Consider the following 20,084-nt stretch of genomic DNA (forward strand, 5'->3'; position numbering starts at 1 on the left):
TGTTAGGGCAGGCAGCATCCAGCAAACAGACAGGATTAATGCTGCTGAGGGATGACCTTTAAAAGGCAAGGAGGGAAAACAGGTCCACAGAGGAGCCCTGTCCTCCCTGTGGTACGTCTTCACCTTTCCCTTTGTCCAGAGACGTTCAGGCCCCCCGGCTTCCTTTGCATAGAAGGAATTTGCTGTTTCCTGGTAACTCTGTTTGCTTCGAGGCTGCTGCTGTAGCCAGGACGCTGTTCAAATGCAGGTATTAAAGCCCTGCTGCTACAGGGGAGGGCTGCTTTCTGTTTGAAGGTCACCAGGAGCGCCAAGATTCACGTGCTTATATGGATTGTCCCGAGGAGCTTTCTTTTAACAGGGGAGGATTTCTTACTCCCATCCCTTCTCCTAGCCTTGGTGTCGATTGAGGGTCTGGGACGCAGTGAAGATGGGATATCCACACTAGGGCTGCAGCAGGAGCAGTGAGAGGGCACAAAGAGGAGGAGATCAGGGACAGGAGAGCTGGGGAAATCGCCCTTATCTCCCCACAGGCACCTGCTGCCTGTGAATGCGGCAGCGTAATGTTTCTAGCTTAGAGAGAGCCCATCTGCGGGGAGTGCTTGAGCTTGGAAATTCGACATGAAGTTGCTGGCAGGGCAAAGCCTGTTAACGGCCTTCACCTAGCCAGAGTAGCTTTGTCCCCGTACCCAGCAGACAGACTCATCCCTAAACCAACACTGCCTACAAACAGCTTTTTTTTCCTTTAAAAAAAAGAAGAGACCCAGAGGCTTTCCTCGGCACAGCAAGGGATGGGGATGGCTGAAGCCGTAAGCCTCCTTAATCCTCTTCCTCACCTGCCACCTTTCATCCCCTCTCCCTTCCTGACTTGCCCCCCTGTCCCTGCTCCATTTAAAGGCTGTCTTTAGCTGCTGTTCCCTGTCCAATTTCTCATTCCCTCTTGCTGCCCCACTGCCAAAATCACCCTTGGGTCTCTTGGCAGCGCTTTGGACCCCAGTCTGGGCACCAGCAGCGAGGGGAGCCCGAGGACAGCTTGCTGCACGTGGCCTCTCGCTGGGGGCTGCTCCTTTCCTTCCTCACCCCGCCTATGCTCTGGTTACCACATCTTCCAGGGCAGCTCCTATTGGAAGCCCTGTCCCGTTTCCTCGAGTCCTTGTCAGCTTCTCCCCTCAACATCCCCATGTCCGTATCCTGGCGTGGAGTTGGAAATCGTTTCGAAACGGTTTTGGCAGCTGGTTTGACTACGCCCCCGCTCCCTCTGGTAAAACTCCCTCGCCGAGTGGCTGGTCCCCGGCTAACCCTTGGCACACGCTGCATCTGGGACCCATCTGTGATGAAAAGCCTGGAAAAGGCATCTTGTCTGCTTGTGAAATTCCCTCAAGAATTACCCAGCAAGCTGGCGCAAGCGTATTATCTCCTTAAAACGTGCCCTGCAGAGTCCCGGCACTTCTCTTTCCCCAGCGGCACGTGGCTTGGGGCTGCTTTGGGTGTTGCAGGTTGTTAGCCCGTCCATCTGCAGAAAAGGCTTAAGAGCTCTTTTGTACACCTGGGTGCGTGCCAGGCTGAAGCTCCCGATGCTCTTCTCCCCCCAGGTTTGTACAACGTGTCCCATGATCATGTCCAATCGCTGCAGCTTTAACGCCCATCAGCGGATGCACAAAAACCGACCTCCCCACGTCTGCCCCGAGTGCGGAGGGAATTTCCTCCTGGCGAACTTCGAGACCCACCTGAAGGAGGCCTGCCTGCACTTCTCCCGCAGAGTGGGGTACAGGTAGGGCACCGCGGCCTGCGCTCGGGGCAGAGGGACCTGGGGGGACGCCCAGGACCAAAGGGGAGAGTCCCAAGTCTGTGGCGGGTTTCCATTTTGCAGATGGGGCGGGAATCCACCTTCCTTCTCCCCAGCAGTGCTGGGTGCAGGGCTGAGGGTGAACCTCTCGCTTTACCCCTTCTCTGGCTCTCACCCCTTTAACCTCCTCCTGGGAGTTTTCTCCTCCTGGGACCTCCTGGCCACTGTTTCACCTCAGTCCTGGCTGGCAGCGTCAGACCCCCACAATCTCTCCCTGCTCCTTCTGCCGGGGCCCTGGATCCACCAGCGACGGGCAGGACTGGGTGCTCCAAACTGGACTCACCCCAAAGCCAAGAACTGGTTTGGATCCTGGTGTCTGTTGGGGCAGGGGCTCTTCCCAAGTCCCGTGGTCGGACAGGGAGCAGGCGTGGGCCCTTGTGCTCCGGCTTCTCTTTGCTGGTAGCACTTGGTGTGCACCAGTCTCTGTGGCACGGCTGAGCTCCCCTGTGCCGTTTGTCCCCTGCCTCTTGCCTCCCGCTCTCCTCCGCTCTCCAGGTGCCCCAGCTGCGCTGTGGTCTTCGGCGGGGTCAACTCCATCAAGTCCCACATCCAGACCTCCCACTGTGAGGTGTTCCACAAGTGCCCCATCTGCCCCATGGCGTTCAAGTCAGCCCCCAGCGCCCACGCGCATGTCTACACACAGCACCCCGGCTTCAGCAACCAGCAGTCCAAGTAAGTGTTCCCTGCGAGCTGACGTCCCGACAGATCTCTCCAGAAGAGATCACTCCTGACACGTGATAGGACGAGAGGAAACGGTCTCAAGTTGTGCCAGGGGAGGTTTAGACTGGATATTAGGAAAAATGTCTTCACCGAAAGGGTTGTCAAGCACGAGCACAGGCTGCCCAGGGAAGTGGGGGAGTCCCCATCCCTGAAGGTATTTAAAAGCCGTGTAGATGTGGTGCTTAGGGACATGGTTTAGTGGTGGACTTGGCAGTGCTGGGTTAACGGTTGGGCTCGATGATCTTAAAGGTCTTTTCCAACCCAAACGATTCTATGATTCTAAGAAGCGGGAGCATCCTCAGTGGATGGGACGTTGGGGAAAGAGCTCAGCACCAGCATGGGGAGCTGCATCCATCTCCTTTGTATGTTCCACTCCCTTGGTGTGGGTCAGACTGTGCCCAGGGCTGCTCTCAACCCTCTTGCCAAAAGGGTTCTTCCAAGATTCTCTTGATCCAAACCCGGGCTGTGCCGACAGTGGTGTTTTTTCCTCTGACAGAATGATCTACAAGTGTGCAATGTGCGACACGGTCTTCACCCACAAGCCCCTGCTCTCCTCCCACTTTGACCAGCATCTGCTCAACCAGCGGGTCAGTGTCTTCAAGTGTCCGGACTGCCCGCTGCTCTTCGCCCAGAAGCGCACCATGCTGGAGCACCTCAAGGTAGTGCTGTGGCCGGGCTCGGCGCTCTGCGCAACCCGTCGATATCGGTATTTGAGAACTGTCCTTTGCTGGGGGCTGGATTAGGGCTCTCGGTTCATCACTGACGCAGCAGGGCCCTGAGATCTGGTTCCCTTGTCCCCCACACCCCTGTCCCAAAGGCTGAGGAGATGAGCCTGTCTGTGCAGGCTGGGGCCGGGGGGTGGGCAGCCTTTCCTTCTAGCCTGCTGCAGTCCTGGGGGGGAAAACCCTGGCCCCAGACAGCTGCCAACACCCTTGTTCTCGCTTTCCAGAACACTCATCAGCCCCAGAAGCCCAAGGAAGACCTGGCAAAGAAGGCGGCTGTCCTGCTCACGCCAAAGCAGGAGCCTGTCGAAACCCCCGTGTCCAAGATCTCGGAGGAGTCGTCATCCTCCACGGAGGAGGATGAGCCCCCCAGCTCCCCGGAGCTGCGCAAAACCAAGAGAAGCCGCTTCCAGCGCAAGACGGTCAACAAATCGAAGGGCAGCGGGTGGACGTGCGGCGTTTGCCACTCCTGGTTCCCGGAGCGTGACGAATACGTCTCCCATATGAAGAAGGACCACGGCAAGGTGAGGAGAAGGCTGGGGACTCCAGCTCCGGCTCTGCTGAGCCCTTGGAAACGTGGGCAGGGAATGTTTATGGCACAGAGCAGCGGGGTAGGGCACCCGGGTTCCTTGCTGGGCCGGGAGCCTGTTCCGCTGCAGTCTGGACATCACTTCTCCCCCAGGGACAAACTTGGTCAGGGTTGAGGTTTTGGGGAGCAGGGACGTTACCTATTCTGGTGAACAGCAAAGACCAGATTCTCATTAACCAAATGAGCAGCCGTGGGGTGGGCAAGGAGAGGACATCCGAGGCAGCACCGAGTTCCCACGTCTGGCTTCTCCACTCAATGGGGAGCCTTGCTCTCCAGCCTCTCGGCTCCCCGTGCGGTACCCACCTGCCTCTTTGTTTCTTGCAGTCGGTGAAGAAGTTCCCGTGCCACCTGTGCGAGCGTTCGTTCTGCTCCGCTCCCAGCCTCCGGAGACACGTGCGAGTGAATCACGAAGGGATCAAGCGCGTCTATCCCTGCCGGTACCCACAGCACCTTCCTCTGGGTTTGGCTGAGAAAAGGGGTCTGGTTTAATGGGGGTGACTCTGGTTTCCTTCAGTCAAGCTGTTGTGGGGAGGATAAAGCTACAGATGGTTGAAGCGTGATGGGGATTGAACGAGTCTTGGAAGTAGGAGGGAAAGACGGTACTGGGAAGGGCTCCGGGGTTTTATACCCTCCGTTGGAACGTGGATGAGCATGGCTGTAGTTTGCGTCGGGGGTCAGGATGCCAGAGGCAAGCTTTCCCAGGGCAGCCGGGCCTGGAGCGGGCCTGGGGCTTGGCTCCTCGCTGCGGAGCATCGCTTCATTGCCTCCCTGCTCTGGCCCTGCAGGTACTGCACAGAGGGCAAACGGACCTTCAGCAGCCGGCTCATCCTGGAGAAACACATCCAGGTACGACACGGGATCAAGGTGACTGACCAGGCGAAGAGCCAGGAGGTCGTTATCGCCCGGATAGGGACCGGCACCACACAGGTACGAGGTCTCTCGGGGTGCTCGCAAAGGGCTGGGGCCTTGCGGAGGCTTCGGGCAGGGTTGAAGGCATCGCCGTGCGCCCTGATCCTGGTTTGCTCTTGCCTCCGCACGTCCTGCAGTGCCTGGGACCGGCAGCTCCCTTCCTCCTGCCTCTCCCTGCCAGCATGGCAGGGGTTGAACTTGGCTGGCTCAGCCTTTCGCTGTGCTGGGAGAAAATGCAGAACATCCCCTCTTGCTCAGCGCTGGCTTAGGAGCTGCCCCAGGCTGCGAGGGGCGAAGGCGCCTGACACGAGGGGTGCAGGCAGTCGAGGGCCATTGTGGGAGCCCCTTGGCCGGGGTTACCAGCAGGGGCACGGCTCTTGGGGCCGGCCAAGGCCCGCTGGGCCTTTATCCAAGCAAATATGTGTAGGAGCCCGTTGGGAAATCCCCGAGGAGGCTGGGTTATGCCAGGAGCTGCTCAAATCAGCACCCATTAAAGCTTATCCAAACCATTCCCATAGGTGCCTGGTCGGAAGCGGAAGCTGTCGTCGGACGAGGGCGACTCGTGCAGCGAGGAGCCTGACAGCACCACCCCTCCCTCCAAAAACCCCAAGGGCGACCGCAAGGCCCCCTTCCGGTGCCGAAAATGCGGTTACCTCGCCAGCAGCTCAGCCGACTTCCAGGAACACATCCCCCAGCACCGGACTGACGAGAGCTCCCACCAGTGCCGGGAGTGCGGGCTCTGCTTCACCTCCCAGGTCTCCCTCAACCGCCACCGCTTCATCACCCACAAGAAGAAGAAGGGAGCGAGCGAGATGGAGGAGCCGGGGCCCCGGAGTCCCCTGGAAGGAGGCGCCCAGCACGCGGCCGACGGCAAGCTCTCCTGCAAGGTGTGCGGCCGGTGCTTTGACAGTCAGCTCAACCTCAAGACGCACTTCCGCACCCACGGCATGGCCTTCATCCGTGCCAGGCAGAACGCGAGCCCCGAAAACTAGGGCCCCGGCAGCGGGGGAACGAGACGTGTATATAATCAGCACAGAGCTCTTTGCGACGGAGGCTGCTGGCGCCCGCCTGGGCTCCCCTTTCCTCCCTCCCTCCTCCTGGGCAGCGTTTTGACGTGGGCTCGGATAAAGGAGCTGTGGAGAGAGACGAGACCCCGGTTTGCACGATCCGGCCTGACTCCGTGTGCCCGGCTGGCTGAACGGGCTCAGCCGGTGTCCCCCTGGGCCGGGGCGCTCGGCCCACCCTGGTTTGTGGGCAAGAGCTGGGGGAAGGCAGGATTTCGGCTGCCTTATTGTACAGGAGATGAAGGGCAGAGTCCAGACTTGCTGCCCTGCCCTCGGGGAGACCAAACTGTTTCCTCGCTGTTTGCTGCTCTGTCCTCACGCGGGGACGTGACCCGCCCCACAGCCACGCGTGTCTGTGGGGAGGGACAGTGGCCTTCCTCCCGCGGGGACGAGGACAGGAGAAACCTCCCACCCCGTGGCCAGTGTTGGCAATCCTGAGTCACGGGCTCTTCTTTTACACCGCGGGTCTCTTCCCGGCCGCTCCGTCCAGGGAGGGGAAGGGGAAGGGAAGCCCGGCCGAGGCAGCGCAGCCCTCGGGGAGCGTCGGAGCTGGGCAGGACCTGGGGACCAGGGGAGACTTCTCCATCGCAGGACAGAGACGTCTGTGCTGACAACAATGTCACAGCAAAATCCACCTTTTTTTTTTTTTTTTCTTTCCCTTTTGAATGTTGCTTATTTTGTATTTTGCCGGGAGCTGTGGGGAGAAGCCGATTCCAGACTCGTGGCTGGTCTCCATCTTTGGGGAGTGATGCCCCAGCCCCTCCTTGGCTCCGCTCGCCTGCCAGATGCGCGAGGTCCCTCTTCACCATCACTTGCACTAACCCGAGGCGGCGCTGGCCTTCGGACGCTCGTCGCTTCGTGCCCCGGGATGGCTGCGCTTGGGGCCCCAGCTGGCAGCCTTCCCCGGGGAGGAAGAGGAGATTTTCGTTTGGCAGCAGAAGCACAGAAGCCAAAAAAAGGCCTCTGGGCGAGGTCAGTGCGAGCCCGGTGATGCCGTCACCCCCCTGGCACCACGAAGCTGCAGCGAGGGGGGAATCTCCCCACGCCCCGACCAGGATCCGTGCCGGCCGCTCTCCGGTTGAAGGCGCCGTGAGGAGGGAAAGCCGCTGCCGAATCCCGTTACAGACTGAAATGGTGACGGTGAGTCTTGGGGGGCTTTTCCCAGGGGCGCTGGTGTCACCCACTGCCACCCCCCCCTTCCTGCCCAGCTCCGGGGTCGAGGGCTCTGCTACGGGGCTCGGCTCCCCCGGCTGCTCCTCTTCCTCCGCACTCTCCTTCGCGGGCGCAGAGCGGCTCCTGGCACGGCTCAGGACCTCGGCCCGAGCTCCCCCTCGGCCACTGTGAACCACGTCCCTGCGCACACGCGTGTGCGAGAGCTCGGCCCCGGCACAGCGGGGCCTTGCCTGCGCGGGGCTGTCGCCGCGTCCCCCCCGTTACCTTCGGGGAAGGAGAAAAAAAACAGCCGGAAAAGAAACTTTCTACTTGTTCTGTTCGTTTAGCGCCTGTGCTTGGGGTAGGGTGTTTGTGTGAGTAATTATTTCAGTAACTTAACTTTGGGCTCCTTCTTATTTCCTTGTGAATAACCTCTAACACGCTGTGTAAAGTTGTATCATACACTAAAAGTGACAAAAAAAACCAACCTACTGTTGTGATTTTGGGTTTTGTTTTGGTTTGGTTTTTGTTTTCTTCTTGTTTTCCGGGGTGGGGACAGCTGGTTTGCCGGGGTTGGGGTTTGGTTTTTGGGTTTTTTTTGCCCCTTTTTTTTTTCTCCTTTTTTTTTAAGTGCACGGGGGGGTAATCCTCCCCTCGCTGCAGGTGGATTCAGCTGAGGGCACACAGAGAGAGGGGGGGCTTGAAAATAAAAGGAGAAAAAATAAAAGCAACCAGCAGTTCCCCAGCCCCTGGGCCAGGTCCCCCCGGCGCTGAGCCCCCTGCCGCATCCCCCACCTTCGCCTCCCCGCCCCCCCAGCTGTATCGCGTGGGGCTGTGAACGTGTAAATGCTGTTTAATAATAGAGAAGAACCTAAAGTTTCTACGAGTTTTAGAGGAAGGAGACAAAACAAATTGCTTTGTAATCTTGGTTTTCAAGCACTTCAGTGCCTTTAGAGCGACGTCTGTTAAAGCGGGCGGGGGGCGTCTGTCCACTGGGGTTCAGGGGTTGGGATTATGCTACATTAAAACTACGGGCACTGCAAGAGGCTCTCAGGTATCCTTTATTCTTGTAGTAATAATGCAATTAAACTTTTAGTGGTTTAACCCCTGCTGTGCCCTGTCGTGCTTACATGGCCCCGCGTGTGTCCGGGAGGGGTCCTGCGTCCCCCGCCCCATCACGACGGTGTTGGTCCTGCCCCAAAATGGGGGTGGAAGGGGCTGAGCACCCCCCCATCCCTGCTTCCCCAGAGAGGCCTCAGGGCTGCTCTGAGCCCCCTCCTGCTGCGGGGGGACCCCCCAGCCCAGGCCTGTGATTGCCTGTGACCATGGTTTCAGGGTGCCCTTGGCATGGGGATCCCCCCCAGTCCCTGATTAACCCCCCCCCGCGGTGGTTCCTGGCCACTGGCAGCCAGCATTTTAAAATAGAATTTTTGGTTTTTTAATGCTAAATAATCAACATGACAAATAATTAGTGCTAAACAAAGAGGCCGAGGACATCCGGGGTTACAGGCCGGCACGCAGGAGGGGACAACAGAGGGGACAACGCTCGCGGGGCGTCACTATCTGACCAGCAGGACGGGCTGAGACTGGGGGGGACACGGGGGTGCAGAGGGAGGGGGTCGCTGCTCTTGAAGCAAAGAAAGGGGCTGGAGAAGGGGGGTGGCAGGGCCCCCCGAGCCCAGGTGCCTCTGAGGTTAAAACTTTTGGGCTGCCATTTTCCCCTTCCCCGGGGCCGGCAGCGCTGGCTCTGTGCCCTCCCGCAGCCACATCGGCCCCAGGAGGAGAAGGGGGGGCTGGGGGCACCCCGGGAAGGCACCGGGCTCCTTCCTGCCCTCCGCTCCCATCCCCGCAGCGTCTCCTGGGCAAACCCAGCCCAGGGCTCCGCAGGAGGGGAACCCGCCCCTGCCCAGCTGCAGCCCCGGCCCCTGCCCGACATCGAGGCAAGGAAAAGCAGCCAGAAATTATTGCAAGAGGTGGGGAGGGAGGAGGGGAAGCTTCACAGTCCCAAATTCCTGGAACAGAGTCAAAAAAAAAAAAAAAAAAAAAAAAAAAAAGGAAAGGAGCAGGAGGCAGCGCCGACACCCCGGGTGGGCACCAGCCTCCAGGAACCCCCACCTTGACGTACCGGCCGTGGGTGCTGCGGGACGGTGCTGGAGCGGTGACCTACGCTGGGTGGGACAAGAATTTCAGCTTTCATTAAAAGGTGGCAGTGGGGAGGGGAAAGGGGGTGCGAGAAACAAAGAAAGGGGCCGAGTAATGCTGAGGTGGCGGTGGGGGAACATGCAGGGAAGGGGCCGTCGGGGTGCACCTCCGCTGCCTTTGAGGGGTACCAGCAGAAGGCTCAAGTCACTGCAGATGCCGAAGGGTGGGGGGGGCCCCCAGGTCCTAAACATTTCGTGAGATTGTGGGAGAGTTCACAGGACACCAACAGGCGTAATACTGACGGGAGGAAGCGGCAGCAGCGCGGGGGCAAGCGCTACCCCCCCGTCCCAAGGCCCTTTGCTGGCTTTCACCCAGCCACTGCCAGACCCTGCGCTCTCATGGCAGCAACGGTTACCACATGATCCATTTCGCTTTGATTTTCACAAGTGGGTTTTTTCCTGCTTCGACCGCTTGGGTTTTTTTTTTTTTTCCTTGTTTCATTTTGTTGAGGAGTCTTGGCAAAAGCAGCCCCAGGAAGGTGCTCAGACTCAGCCTCCTTTTTACTGTCGAGGACCGAGAACCCTTCCCCGGGGGCAAAGCACGGCCTGGGCCGGGCGCGGTGGTGGGCACGGAGCTGTTCTAGGAGAGGGAGGCCCCTGGCCATCACATGATGCCGTTGGTGAGGTACTGGAAGCCGTCGTAGAGCTTGGTGGTGATGGAGCGCATGCTGCCGTCCACCATCTGCTCGATGAGCAGCTGCAGCTGCTCCTCCGTCATGTTCATGTGGAACCGCTCCTTCAGGTTGCGGATGGTGGATGAGCCATGGAAACAGGGGAGCTGCGACCCTGCAGGGAGGGAGGAACAGGGTTTGGCACGCCGAGGCTGGTTTCTGGCACGGGGATTCCCCCGGCGTTGCCAGGCGGTGTCAGGGTTGGTCAGCACCTGCTGCCCCAGAGGACACCGCCACCGCAGAGGACACTGCCGCGTTTACGGCCTGTTCCCACACTGACGGAATGGCAACCCCCTTCCCTTGGGTGTGTTTTAGGCTTCCCCGGAGCACAATGGTGCTCGGCCATCACCACAGGCACGTCTCTGCTCCCTTCCTGCTCCACGGCGCAGGCCGGGTACCCCCACACCCTGCGAGAGGCAAAGGAGGGCCGGACCCTGAGGCCGGGGACGCTCCCTCTCCCCAGGAGACACTCGCCTGCTCAGACCAACCTGCTCTGATCCGTGCAGCGCTCACACCTCTGACGCAGCCGGGGGGACACGGGGCAGCCCTAGGCCTCACGGGATCCAGTGTCCCCCGACCCCTTTCCCTGGACCGGCAGCTCCTCGTGCAGACCGCAGACCCTAACAGGGCTGCCCAGAGCCTCTCCTGATATGAGACTTCTCCAGGCGCTCTCCAAACCCCACAAGCTTTTCTCCACACACCGAGGATCACCCAGCCATTTTTTGGGCAATGCTCTGTGCAGCCCAGACCCACAAGTGGCACCTCTGGGGCCTCCGGCTCCCCTTACCTTGCTGCATGATCTCCACGATCTGCACAACTTTATCCATGTGCTTCCGGGCAGCGATGAGACCCTGCAGCATCAGCATCTTGTAGTAGTTGAACATGTCCCCGTCCAGCCCACCCATCACCTGGAAGGGAGAGGCTGTGTGGGTGGAGGGCAGCAGATGGAGAAGCTTCAGGACACCAGCGTGCCCTGAGCAGAGGGACTGTCAACAGGAGGGGCACGATGGGATTTCTTTAGGCAATTTCACTTCTCTGAGTGAACCCACACCGCAAACGGAGCACTTCCAGCTTTCAGCTCATCAGCTGGGTCCCGAGAGCAGCTCGGCTGAGGCTGCAGAGCTGGCCAAGAACCGCCACAGGCATCAACCCAGCTGCCAAGGTCTGGCTGTGCCACCCGACGCCGTGAGATCACCCCTCACCCCTCACTGTCACAGCCCCCCTCACTCACATCCACAAATTCCGTGGTGAGTTTGAAGGCAGACGTCTCAAAGCCAAGATTCCTGGGGGAACTGGAGAGGATGAACCCAAAATCAATGTGGATTATGTGTCCATCTGCATCCAGCAAGATATTGCCGTTGTGCCTGTGCGGGAGAGAAGAAACTTTCCATTAAACTTTGCAAGCGTGTGCACAGCCCCAGGAGCAGCAGCACTCTCTGCTCCCAGAATTTCCCTGCTGTACCCGGGGACAAAGTGACAAATCCCGGTAGAAGACACAGCTACGGCACGGGGACCAACCTGTCCTTGACCTGCAGTAGGTAGCACACCAGGCAGTAACCGGCACAGCTCTGCACAAAATTCCTCTGGGCCGTCAGGAAGGATTCGGTATTGTAATTGCCATGTTCTTGCAGGAAATAATCCAGCAGCGAAAGCAGGGATTGCTTCTTGATTTGGTGGATGGACACAGCATTCACGACTGGCTCAATCATGCCGCTGTCAGCGGAGATGACGAGGATTTTGTATGGCTTGATCCAGAGCGGGACGCGCTCCTGCTCCCAGATGGACTGTGGGAGAGAGCGAGAAAATCCCTCAGGATCCAGGGCAGCCCCACACGGCCACAGCCCCCGTGGGCAGCCCCTCTCCCATCTCACCTGCAGCTGCTTGAGGACCTGGAAGGCGAGCAGCTCCTGCCGGAGGTCGTCCCCGCACTTGACGATGACAGAAAGCAGGCGCCAGGAGGGCAGGTGGCCGTAGGGGGACCCTTCCCGGATCCTCCTGCAGGGAACGGGCAAGGATGGGAGCGTGAGGAAAGGGAGGGTGGGCAGCGAGTCAGCCCAGCTTGTACCTGAGCCACAAGCTGTCTCTGAGAACAGCAGAAGGGAATCGACTCTCACCAAATCCTCCATCCCCTCCATCAGAACCATGTGGGCAAGACTACCCCCAAGTTTATAGAGCCCAGAGGGCTCTCCCTCTTGCTCAAGGAGAAATCTGGGGGTCGGACATACAACTCTGAGAGCAGGAACACGAATGAGTTTATTTTGGGACAGGCCAAACTCTTCTGATGTAAAGGACGCCTATAAATACCTGGCAAAGCCCCTCAAAGCCTAACCCAAGAGCAGCAAATCTGCCATGGATTTTCTCCCTCCTCCGGCACACCCACTGCTCGCTGCCCTCTGCCTCCCCGTGTCCCGAGTGAACACACACACCCTGGGGACGAGCAAGGCCTAAAGTCGAGGCCACGGTTCTTTACTGGGCAAATCATGGAGCGACTTACTTGGACTTCCGGGACGTACAAAGTCCCTGCAGCGCCGAGACTAACCCAGCACACGTGTGCCCCTTCCAGCCCTACCTGACTTTCTCCTGCCAGGGCTCCTTCAGGGCGACAGCAGACGGGTCCTCGGGGTCCCTCTTGAAGGAGGTGGGGGTGTGCGCCAGCTGCTCCGAGAGCCGCCGCCTGCAAGACGGAGCCGTTAAGCAGCAAAACCCATTGTGGAGGGAGAAGGTGGCATCACCACACACGCCCAGAGCCTCTTCGATCCAAAGCACTTCACAAAGCTCGTGGATTCACCCCAAACCCCAAACCAGGGCCACATCCACCACTTCGCTGGCAGGAAAGATGCCAGCGGCTGAGCAGGGGAGGCTGTACCAGCCCAGAGCGTCTCTTACACGCCTCTGTTTAGGACTCATAAACCTCCACTGCCCAGAGTCTGCACAGCCCCTCCTTAACCTCCGCAGATGTTTTTTCTCTGGGAATCTAGCAGAGAAATTTCGCACCCCGCCTGTTTTACATCTGAACTCATAACCCCCCCAGTACAGCCACTGCCTGGGCTGCTCTCGCCACGCCAGCCTCACCTGATGTCTCCAGCAGCGATGAACACAGGCTCCCTGCTCTCCTGGCTGGTGATGCTGTCCACAGAGAACTGGGAGATGTTGTCACAGCTGTTGGTGTGGATCTCTGGCAGCTGGGAGGGGAAAGGTGCGAGAGGTGGGATGTAGCGGCTACGGAAACGCGATTCCCACTCGTCTTTTATCCCAGGCAGGAGCTGGGATGGCGCTGCTGCTTGGAAGGGCCTTCCCGTCCTGCGATGCTGCTGCACCGGATCCCGGCAGCATCTCGCAGTGCCAGCGAGGGACAAACCCTGCCTGGCACCCCCAGCCTCACCTCTACCTGCAGCTCCACGATATCGTCCACAGACCAAGCCTCGTCGTCGTTGTCGTAGTTGGGGACGGTGGTGAAACTGCTGGTCCTCTGCTCGTGCGTGATCCCGCACTCAGGGAGGTTCTCGGCCGAGCGGGTGCTCCGGATGCGGTTCTCGGGGATCCGAGCGGGCACATTCGCTGTGTCGAAATTGTCACATTCAAGTACTTCAACATAGATTAAATAGGGAGCCTGGGGGAAGCAAAACCAAGCGTTAGCAGGGCACAGTCGCTGCACGGCGAGGCAGCTACAGCAGGCAGCCCCACGCTCTCTGCTCTTGCAGGGTGTATGCTTTTTCTTTTTGGCATATGGTTTTTGGGGGCAAAGCCGTGCTTTTCAGTAGACGTGGAACAGCTCCCAGGGCAGGGCTGGACCTCCCAGAGACCCCTACAGCGCACGTTTCAGAGGATGGTTACTCTCAAGGGTATGTCTTCCCCTCCCAGCTGCCTGCACGCATCTCTCTCCCGGTCGCTCCCAGCCCTGGAAGCAGTAACACAACCCTCTGTGCCACGTGGCAGCAGCCAGGCTGCAAGGAGGGACCCTGCCCCGATGCCCTGAGCACATTTATTTCGCTCAACGCCCAAACAGAGGCCGTGCCAAGGACAAAAACCTGCCTTTCAAGGCAAAACTGTTCTCCGGCTGCTCGTACCTTGTCCTTGGAGTTGAGGACAACTGCCTGGGTGTGGGGCACCCGCACCACGTGATGGTCGAAGCCAGCCGTCGGGAGCCAGGCGCGCGCCGGCAGCTTGTGGTTCAGCAGCGACAGCTCCGAAATGAGCCGCTGGGTCTTCTGCTCTTTGGTCGGCAAGGTGGCCAGGCGCTTCCCGATGGCGATCAGGGATTTGATGAATTCTCTCTCAGGAGCAAGTCTGACAGGCTAAAAGAGGTTTAGGGAAGGAGGGTGGAGGGAGAGTGTTATAAAGGCAGCAGGTTGATAAGACATCGGCAGTTTTGCAGTCGGGCTCCGCAGTCTAAAAGCGCCGGGATAAACTCCAGATAGAGGAAGAGGCTCTTCCCATCCCACCCTCTTCCCCGCTCTCGGATGATGCTCCTGTGAACGGAGGGCCAGGCTCATCATCTGGAAGCAGAGCAGGGCAAAACCAAACCACTTTTTCCCTCCCGCTGTGCTGCCCAGAAATCCTCCTCCCCAAAACTCCGGAGCCGACACCCCCACCAGAAGCCCCTGGATCCCCAGGGCTGCGGCGGCCAGGAGCCCGCAGCCAGCAGAGGGAGCGCGAATCAGCCCGTCTCCGGCTCGGCGATGGTTTTTTTTGTTGTATCCTCACCCCGAAGCCTCGATCGTGGCTCAATCCGACCATTTTGCAAAGATCAAACTGTGATTCGGGAAGCCCCTTTGACCCAGGAGCACCCCTGCACCCCACAGCTTAAGCCGAGCTCTCTGCTCGACTTTTTCAAGCTTTTAAATCAGAACAACAAACGATTGCGGCTGATTTTGCCATTTAGGATGCAGAATTAAACTTGCAAAGTGTTCACTGTACAATCATGCTGGAAATGCACATGCAAAAAGCTACGGAGCATGAGAAAAGGAAGCAAAGAAAAACGTTGGAGAGCCGGGAACGGCTGCACAGCAAAATAAAGGGATGGTAAAAAGAGGAGAAGGATCAGTCTGGTGGTTCCCTTTCGGGAAAGGGCAGGTGGGAAATGGTTTGTATCTGTAGTCCACGTCAAAAATCCTTCCAAAAATCCTTCCTGTCCTTTCCTCCACTCTGCTCTCCTGCCCACCTTGCTAGCGAGCACAGCAGAGGCGTCCTCGGGACAGGAGGAAGCGTTTGCACAGCATCTAAGCCAGCGATATCGCTGGCACCTACCAGGCAGAGGATAAATATTTAAAACCCTGCACCAGCTGATGCTCCGTCCCCTGATGGGTTGGAAAGCGCCTGGTCCTGGCTGGACCCTGCTCTGCCTCAGCTCCTGCCACCCAGCCCACCCTGTGCCCCAACGCTTCCTTGACCTCCGGGACCGGTTTGCTCGATTGCATTTAATCCAATTTCTGCAAAAAGCAGAACGACATTCAAAGGATGCTCTGCTCCTTCCCATGCCTCTTCCATTGAACCCGACAGCTGCGATGTTCCTGCTCCTCTAAGGACCTTCTGCTCTCTGGTCGATGTGGGTTTCCAGGTTTGGCACGTAGTCGATATTGTCACCAAGACAACCCCGCACCCCCTCGCCCACTCCGAGGTCTCTGTGCATTACTTGTCTTGGCAGAATAATTTAATGAAGAAGTCGCTGTGTGGGAATTTGGGATCATGCCCAGGCGAGAAGGTGCCCACGTGCAGGAGCAGATCGCAAGCAAAGTCCTCCTGGTTCAGACCTGTATCACAAGCACAGGCAGTTTTTAAACCCCTTCTTCTCCAGGGATCCCAAAGCATCTCCTGAAGCATCTTCTCTCTGTTCCGCAGCGAGTGGAGCGAAGCCGTGCCGACCCCAGGAGCGCCCCGCCGCCTCCGTGACCCATTCTGCATCTCTGATGTTCATGCTCTGGTTGAAAACCTTCAGGTCTTGGCTCGTCCAGCCAGAAATATGCAGCCGGGAAACGTCCTCCCCATCCCGTCCTGCTCCAAAGGCGTCCCACCGAGTGCTGCTCCGGTCTTCGGCATTATCGGGGGACTCAGCACGGGAAGTTTTGCATCCTGTTATGGAGAAGCAGCTTCGGAAAATGGCATCAGCTGAACTGGGGCCGTCCCTGGCCCCAGCCATTGCAGGAAACGCCATCTCCAGCCTGCCCGAAGAGCTGCAGAAAGCCTGTCACGCCGAAGCTGGGCTGCGGAGAGCTGCTTTTGCCCTGGCTCATTAATATCACGGTCCTGAAGGCAAGCAAAGAGAGGACGGGAGATGCTCTTCCCTCATCCGACCACCCGAAGGATCCTCCTGTTGCTCTGAGCCAACACAAATATTTACTTTCTACCGTTTACTTTCTACTACAGCAAAACATTTCACTGGCAGCGCTTTCAAAAAAGACTATTCCTGCTCTTAAATTAGGCAGAGCTTTGTGTTTATGTTTTGCTAAGACACACTCCAGGAGCGTCCTTCTCCCCGCGTGCGTTCAAACCGCTTCCCAAGACCGGGCAGGACAGATCCGTTCCTGGCTAGAGGACTGGCAGAGAAGGGAGACCCAGCTTCGGCCGATGGCTTCGGAGCGGTGCCGGAGGCGTCACAACACAGCGAAGGGGCAAGGCCGGTCCAGCTCTGTGCAGCCATCACGCCTGGGCGGTTTTGCTTGGGTGAGGTTTAAGCATCTCAAAAAAGGGGGGTTAATTTGGGACACTTTCCAGCCTCGGCTGCCAAAGTGTTTTCTGCTGTTCTACCGACCTTTACCGTGACGTCCCACCTCTCCTCCACTCAAACCGTCACAATTTGTCATTTCAGAGCTCTATACAGCAAAATCGCGGCCCCCCCCATTTCTGCTGCCCACGGTCGCTCACTGCACAGGAGCGAGACCCACCTGATCTACTCAGAGTTGGAAACTACTCAGCAGCGTGGAGCAGAGCTGCGACCTGGCCCCTTTAGCTTAGCTGCCTGCCACGAGGATTTCGGCATCAGCGCTGATAACTGATACCTGGCACGATTTATAAATGCCCTGATCGTTCAGCTCGGTGCAGGTGCCTGCAGCGGGTTTATAGATGTGGCATAAATGCTTGCAAAGAGCCCCAGCTGCTGCAATAACCGTCTGCCACGGATAAACAACCTGGGTCTGCAAAGCCTGGAAGAAAAGGTCTCCTGCCCCAGGGGAGAGGAACGGGCCCTCGCTACCGCCCGGCCCCGGGTGACAGCGAGATGGGTGGCACGGTCGAGGTGGATGAGGTGATGGCAACAACCACCGCTGCAGGCGGAGGACTGCGAGGACGCTCCCGCGACGCCCTGGGACTGGGGAGCCTGCAAGCGCTCTACCAACGCCAAGCCTCAAAAAGCCACCAGAGGAAGAGACGTCGCTGCCTTTGCTTGGCCGGGAGAAGCAGGAGGGGGAAAAAATAAAGCAACTTACCTAAATTTGGGTGGCAAACTGGGACTCAGAGCCCGGTGTCCTACCTCCCACCCAACCGCCAGCACCCACGGCTGCCTGAGCATCCTACCGTCCCTTGCACCTCTTAAAAACAGTGGAGTTGGGGGAGATTTATAAAAAATAAAAGGAGGAGTCTGCATCGGGGTGTGCTCAGGGGTAAAAGCTTTGTGCCCTGTGTCTGTCCATGACGGCAGAGTTCTGCCTGCCTCTTGGTCCCGCCTGCCTCCTGCCTGCACCATGCCCCGCGTAAAAGGTGTGAGAATTTTCCCTCTGAAGGCACAGAAGGACGAGAGCTGGGTACGCATCAAATAACTCTTTAGAAAGGCTAAAAAGGCGGGAGGTCACCATACGGAGCCCGTCCTGCAGGACGGGGGCTGCGCAAGGCACCGCTGCCTGCGTAAGTGGTTTTGATCATGGACTACATATTCAACGTGTGGAAGCCCACTGGGAATCCCAGACGGAGAACACACACCCACCGGCAGGAAAATGACACAGATGAGGAAGATGCTATTGATTTAAAAAAAAAAAAAAAAAAAAGAAAAAGGCTCATTTTGAAAGAAAACCGCTCTATTAGGGAAACGCTGGGTTTTGATTGAAAGACCAAAGTTGAACACACAGAAGGGGGAAAAATAATGATTCGTGGAAAAAGCAAATTAAATCCCATCTGGCAGAGAACTTTTAAGTAAAATTCAAGGAAACAGCATTTCCTCTTTCATCTGCGGACGCTGCCACGCAAAGGTCAGCGACTGCTCAGACCGAAATGGGCAGCATCAGCCAAGTCCCTCCCCTGCCTCCGCCCTTCGTTGGCACTATGAGGGTTTCTCTCTCCCTCGCTGCCTTTTTTTTGGGAGGGGGAATGAGCACCCAGGGCACCCCCGGCCCCTCGGGGCTTTCTGCTTTATTTTAGCCAAACCGGTGCAAGCGAATTTGCCCAAAGCTTCGTTTCTGCCGGCGTTTCGCTGAACAAGCAGGAAACGTTCATACGAAGCCGGCACCGCCGCGACCCCGGCTGCTGTGGCACAAGAGGCGGCCGATGCGGTGCCGGCGGTGGGGGGGATGCTGGCTTTGCCCCGGCCCGGGGCTCAAGCGGTGCAGACATTGGGGGGGATGGCTGGGGACCAGAGCTGCTTGCGGTGCATCGCCGGGTGCCGGGGTTTAGTATTTTCGTGGCAGAGAGGAAATGCTGCTGTCGCGGGGAAGGCAGGCAGCCCGGGCGCAGGAACGAAACGGGCCACTTACGGGAGAGAATGACTTATCGAGACTTTCCGTACTCGAGGAGAGCTCCTGGGAAACGGAGGAAAGGGGGTTTGTTGGTGGTTTTGGGTGGTGGTGTTTGTTTAAAAGGAGAGAGAGGAAGGAGGGAGAAGGGGAGAAAAAGCAATAGTTTAGCTCCAGGTTCATAACGATCACTTTCAATTTAAATTTTTTTTTCCCCCCACCCCATCACAATTTTGCTGCCCTTTACCCTTGGGTAGGAGGTGGCACCTAAACCGGCACATGATGCTTCCAGAGTAACGCAACAACAATTTCACAGATCCAAACTGGAGCCTCCTCCGGCTGAGGCCACTCGTGGTGGTACCAAACAGGGAGCAGGCCTGACGGCTCATCGGCAGACCCTATCGCTAAATGCCCATAAAACCTGCATAGATTTTCCCCACTTACATCCTTTAAAATATTCTTCTACCCCAGAAGCGTAACTGAGGTTTCAGCTCTGACTTTCCTGGCTCAAATCAGCTGCAGAGACGGGAGCTGTTACGGCAAGCAGGGATGCTCATGATGATCCCTGCCGCAGTCGCCCCAGCTCTGCCCCGACACCAGCCTCTCTCCATCAACAAAAGCACTTTAGTTTTCTCCCTTGGACTCTAAATTAGCCTCTAATTCACCAAATAAAATTACCCCATGGAAACTTTCCTAAAAATTAAAAAATCTGACAAACTATTTTCATTATCAAGTTGATGAGACACTATTAATCAGCGGAGGAGCACAAGCCATCGACCACGTTTCCCTGCAGCCACCGAAAGCCAACCTGTGCATCCACCTAACAGCGACTTCCATCCTAGCCCGACCGTTCCGCAATTTCTGCAGCACCACACTTACAGCCCCTAAATCCATTATTTTCATGCAAAAAGAGATGAGAATGGAGCTTCTTCGCACCCTTGAGACTCGTGTGTAATAGGTTTTAAAATTCACTTCCCAAAAAGAAACAAACAGGTCTGGATTTAGTATGTTAATTACAGGGATACGCTAATTCCACGAGGCTTAGTCTCACCATAAAAAATAACAGCGTTTAAATTAATCGCTTCCGCGTGACCACATAAAAACCCTAGCAGTGCCGAGACCCCACAAGGCTCATCAAGAAAAAATATCTGGAGCCCGGAGGCTGCTATGGGCTCACGTCACTGCCTTCCCCCCGGGCACCAGACTCATTCCTGGACCTTAAATCAAGATATTTCAGGATCAGAGTTTCCCCTGTTTTGTTGTAAATAAAAAAATCTCTAACCAGGAGATCAGCAACAGGAGCAGGCTGTAGGACGGTGCCGTCGGAAGGTAAGCTGAAAGGCTTTTAAAAACACCGTCTTGCCACGTTGGCTTGTACGCAGAACAAGAGTTGTCACCTCTAAAACACGTCTACTGGAGGTGCTTTCCCCAGTTATAATAAACACGATTTTAGAAGTTCCTCTTCTCGTGGCATCCGTACGTCCTCTGCCGTAAAGCAAACCTCACGAATGATTTGGGCTGCTCCTCTTCCAGCTCCTGCAGCCACAGCCCTGGCG

The 20,084-nt window shown here is 57.5% G+C and overlaps 2 protein-coding genes across 9 annotated transcripts in view; one reads left to right on the forward strand and one right to left on the reverse strand.

Annotated features, from left to right (window-relative positions):
• ZNF687 (zinc finger protein 687) overlaps nt 1-8,007 on the forward strand; it is a 30,754-nt gene extending 22,747 nt beyond the window's left edge. For 3 of the 4 annotated variants that reach the window (XM_072846853.1, XM_072846852.1, XM_072846854.1), the window contains exons 3-9: nt 1,590-1,768; nt 2,339-2,515; nt 3,060-3,222; nt 3,513-3,809; nt 4,199-4,311; nt 4,660-4,801; nt 5,302-8,005. In XM_072846853.1, coding sequence (XP_072702954.1) covers nt 1,590-1,768; nt 2,339-2,515; nt 3,060-3,222; nt 3,513-3,809; nt 4,199-4,311; nt 4,660-4,801; nt 5,302-5,775 — 1,545 coding nt within the window. In that variant the 3' untranslated portion in view covers nt 5,776-8,005. Of the gene's footprint in view, nt 1-1,589; nt 1,769-2,338; nt 2,516-3,059; nt 3,223-3,512; nt 3,810-4,198; nt 4,312-4,659; nt 4,802-5,301 lie in introns of all 4 variants that reach the window. The other variant, XM_072846851.1, reaches the window with a different exon arrangement.
• A 37-nt stretch (nt 8,008-8,044) lies between these two features.
• Nucleotides 8,045-20,084, reverse strand: part of PI4KB (phosphatidylinositol 4-kinase beta) — a 29,431-nt gene continuing 17,391 nt past the window's right edge. For 4 of the 5 annotated variants that reach the window (XM_072846855.1, XM_072846856.1, XM_072846859.1 and 1 more), the window contains exons 4-12: nt 13,939-14,166; nt 13,254-13,481; nt 12,944-13,053; nt 12,441-12,545; nt 11,743-11,866; nt 11,390-11,655; nt 11,103-11,235; nt 10,659-10,779; nt 8,045-9,986 (exon numbers count right to left, since the gene is read on the reverse strand). In XM_072846855.1, the coding sequence (XP_072702956.1) occupies nt 9,805-9,986; nt 10,659-10,779; nt 11,103-11,235; nt 11,390-11,655; nt 11,743-11,866; nt 12,441-12,545; nt 12,944-13,053; nt 13,254-13,481; nt 13,939-14,166 (1,497 nt within the window). In that variant the 3' untranslated portion in view covers nt 8,045-9,804. Of the gene's footprint in view, nt 9,987-10,658; nt 10,780-11,102; nt 11,236-11,389; nt 11,656-11,742; nt 11,867-12,440; nt 12,546-12,943; nt 13,054-13,253; nt 13,482-13,938; nt 14,167-18,549; nt 18,595-20,084 lie in introns of all 5 variants that reach the window. The other variant, XM_072846860.1, reaches the window with a different exon arrangement.

Source organism: Ciconia boyciana, chromosome 26 (assembly GCF_034638445.1).
Source record: "Ciconia boyciana chromosome 26, ASM3463844v1, whole genome shotgun sequence".
Classification (NCBI taxonomy): Eukaryota; Metazoa; Chordata; class Aves; order Ciconiiformes; family Ciconiidae; genus Ciconia; species Ciconia boyciana.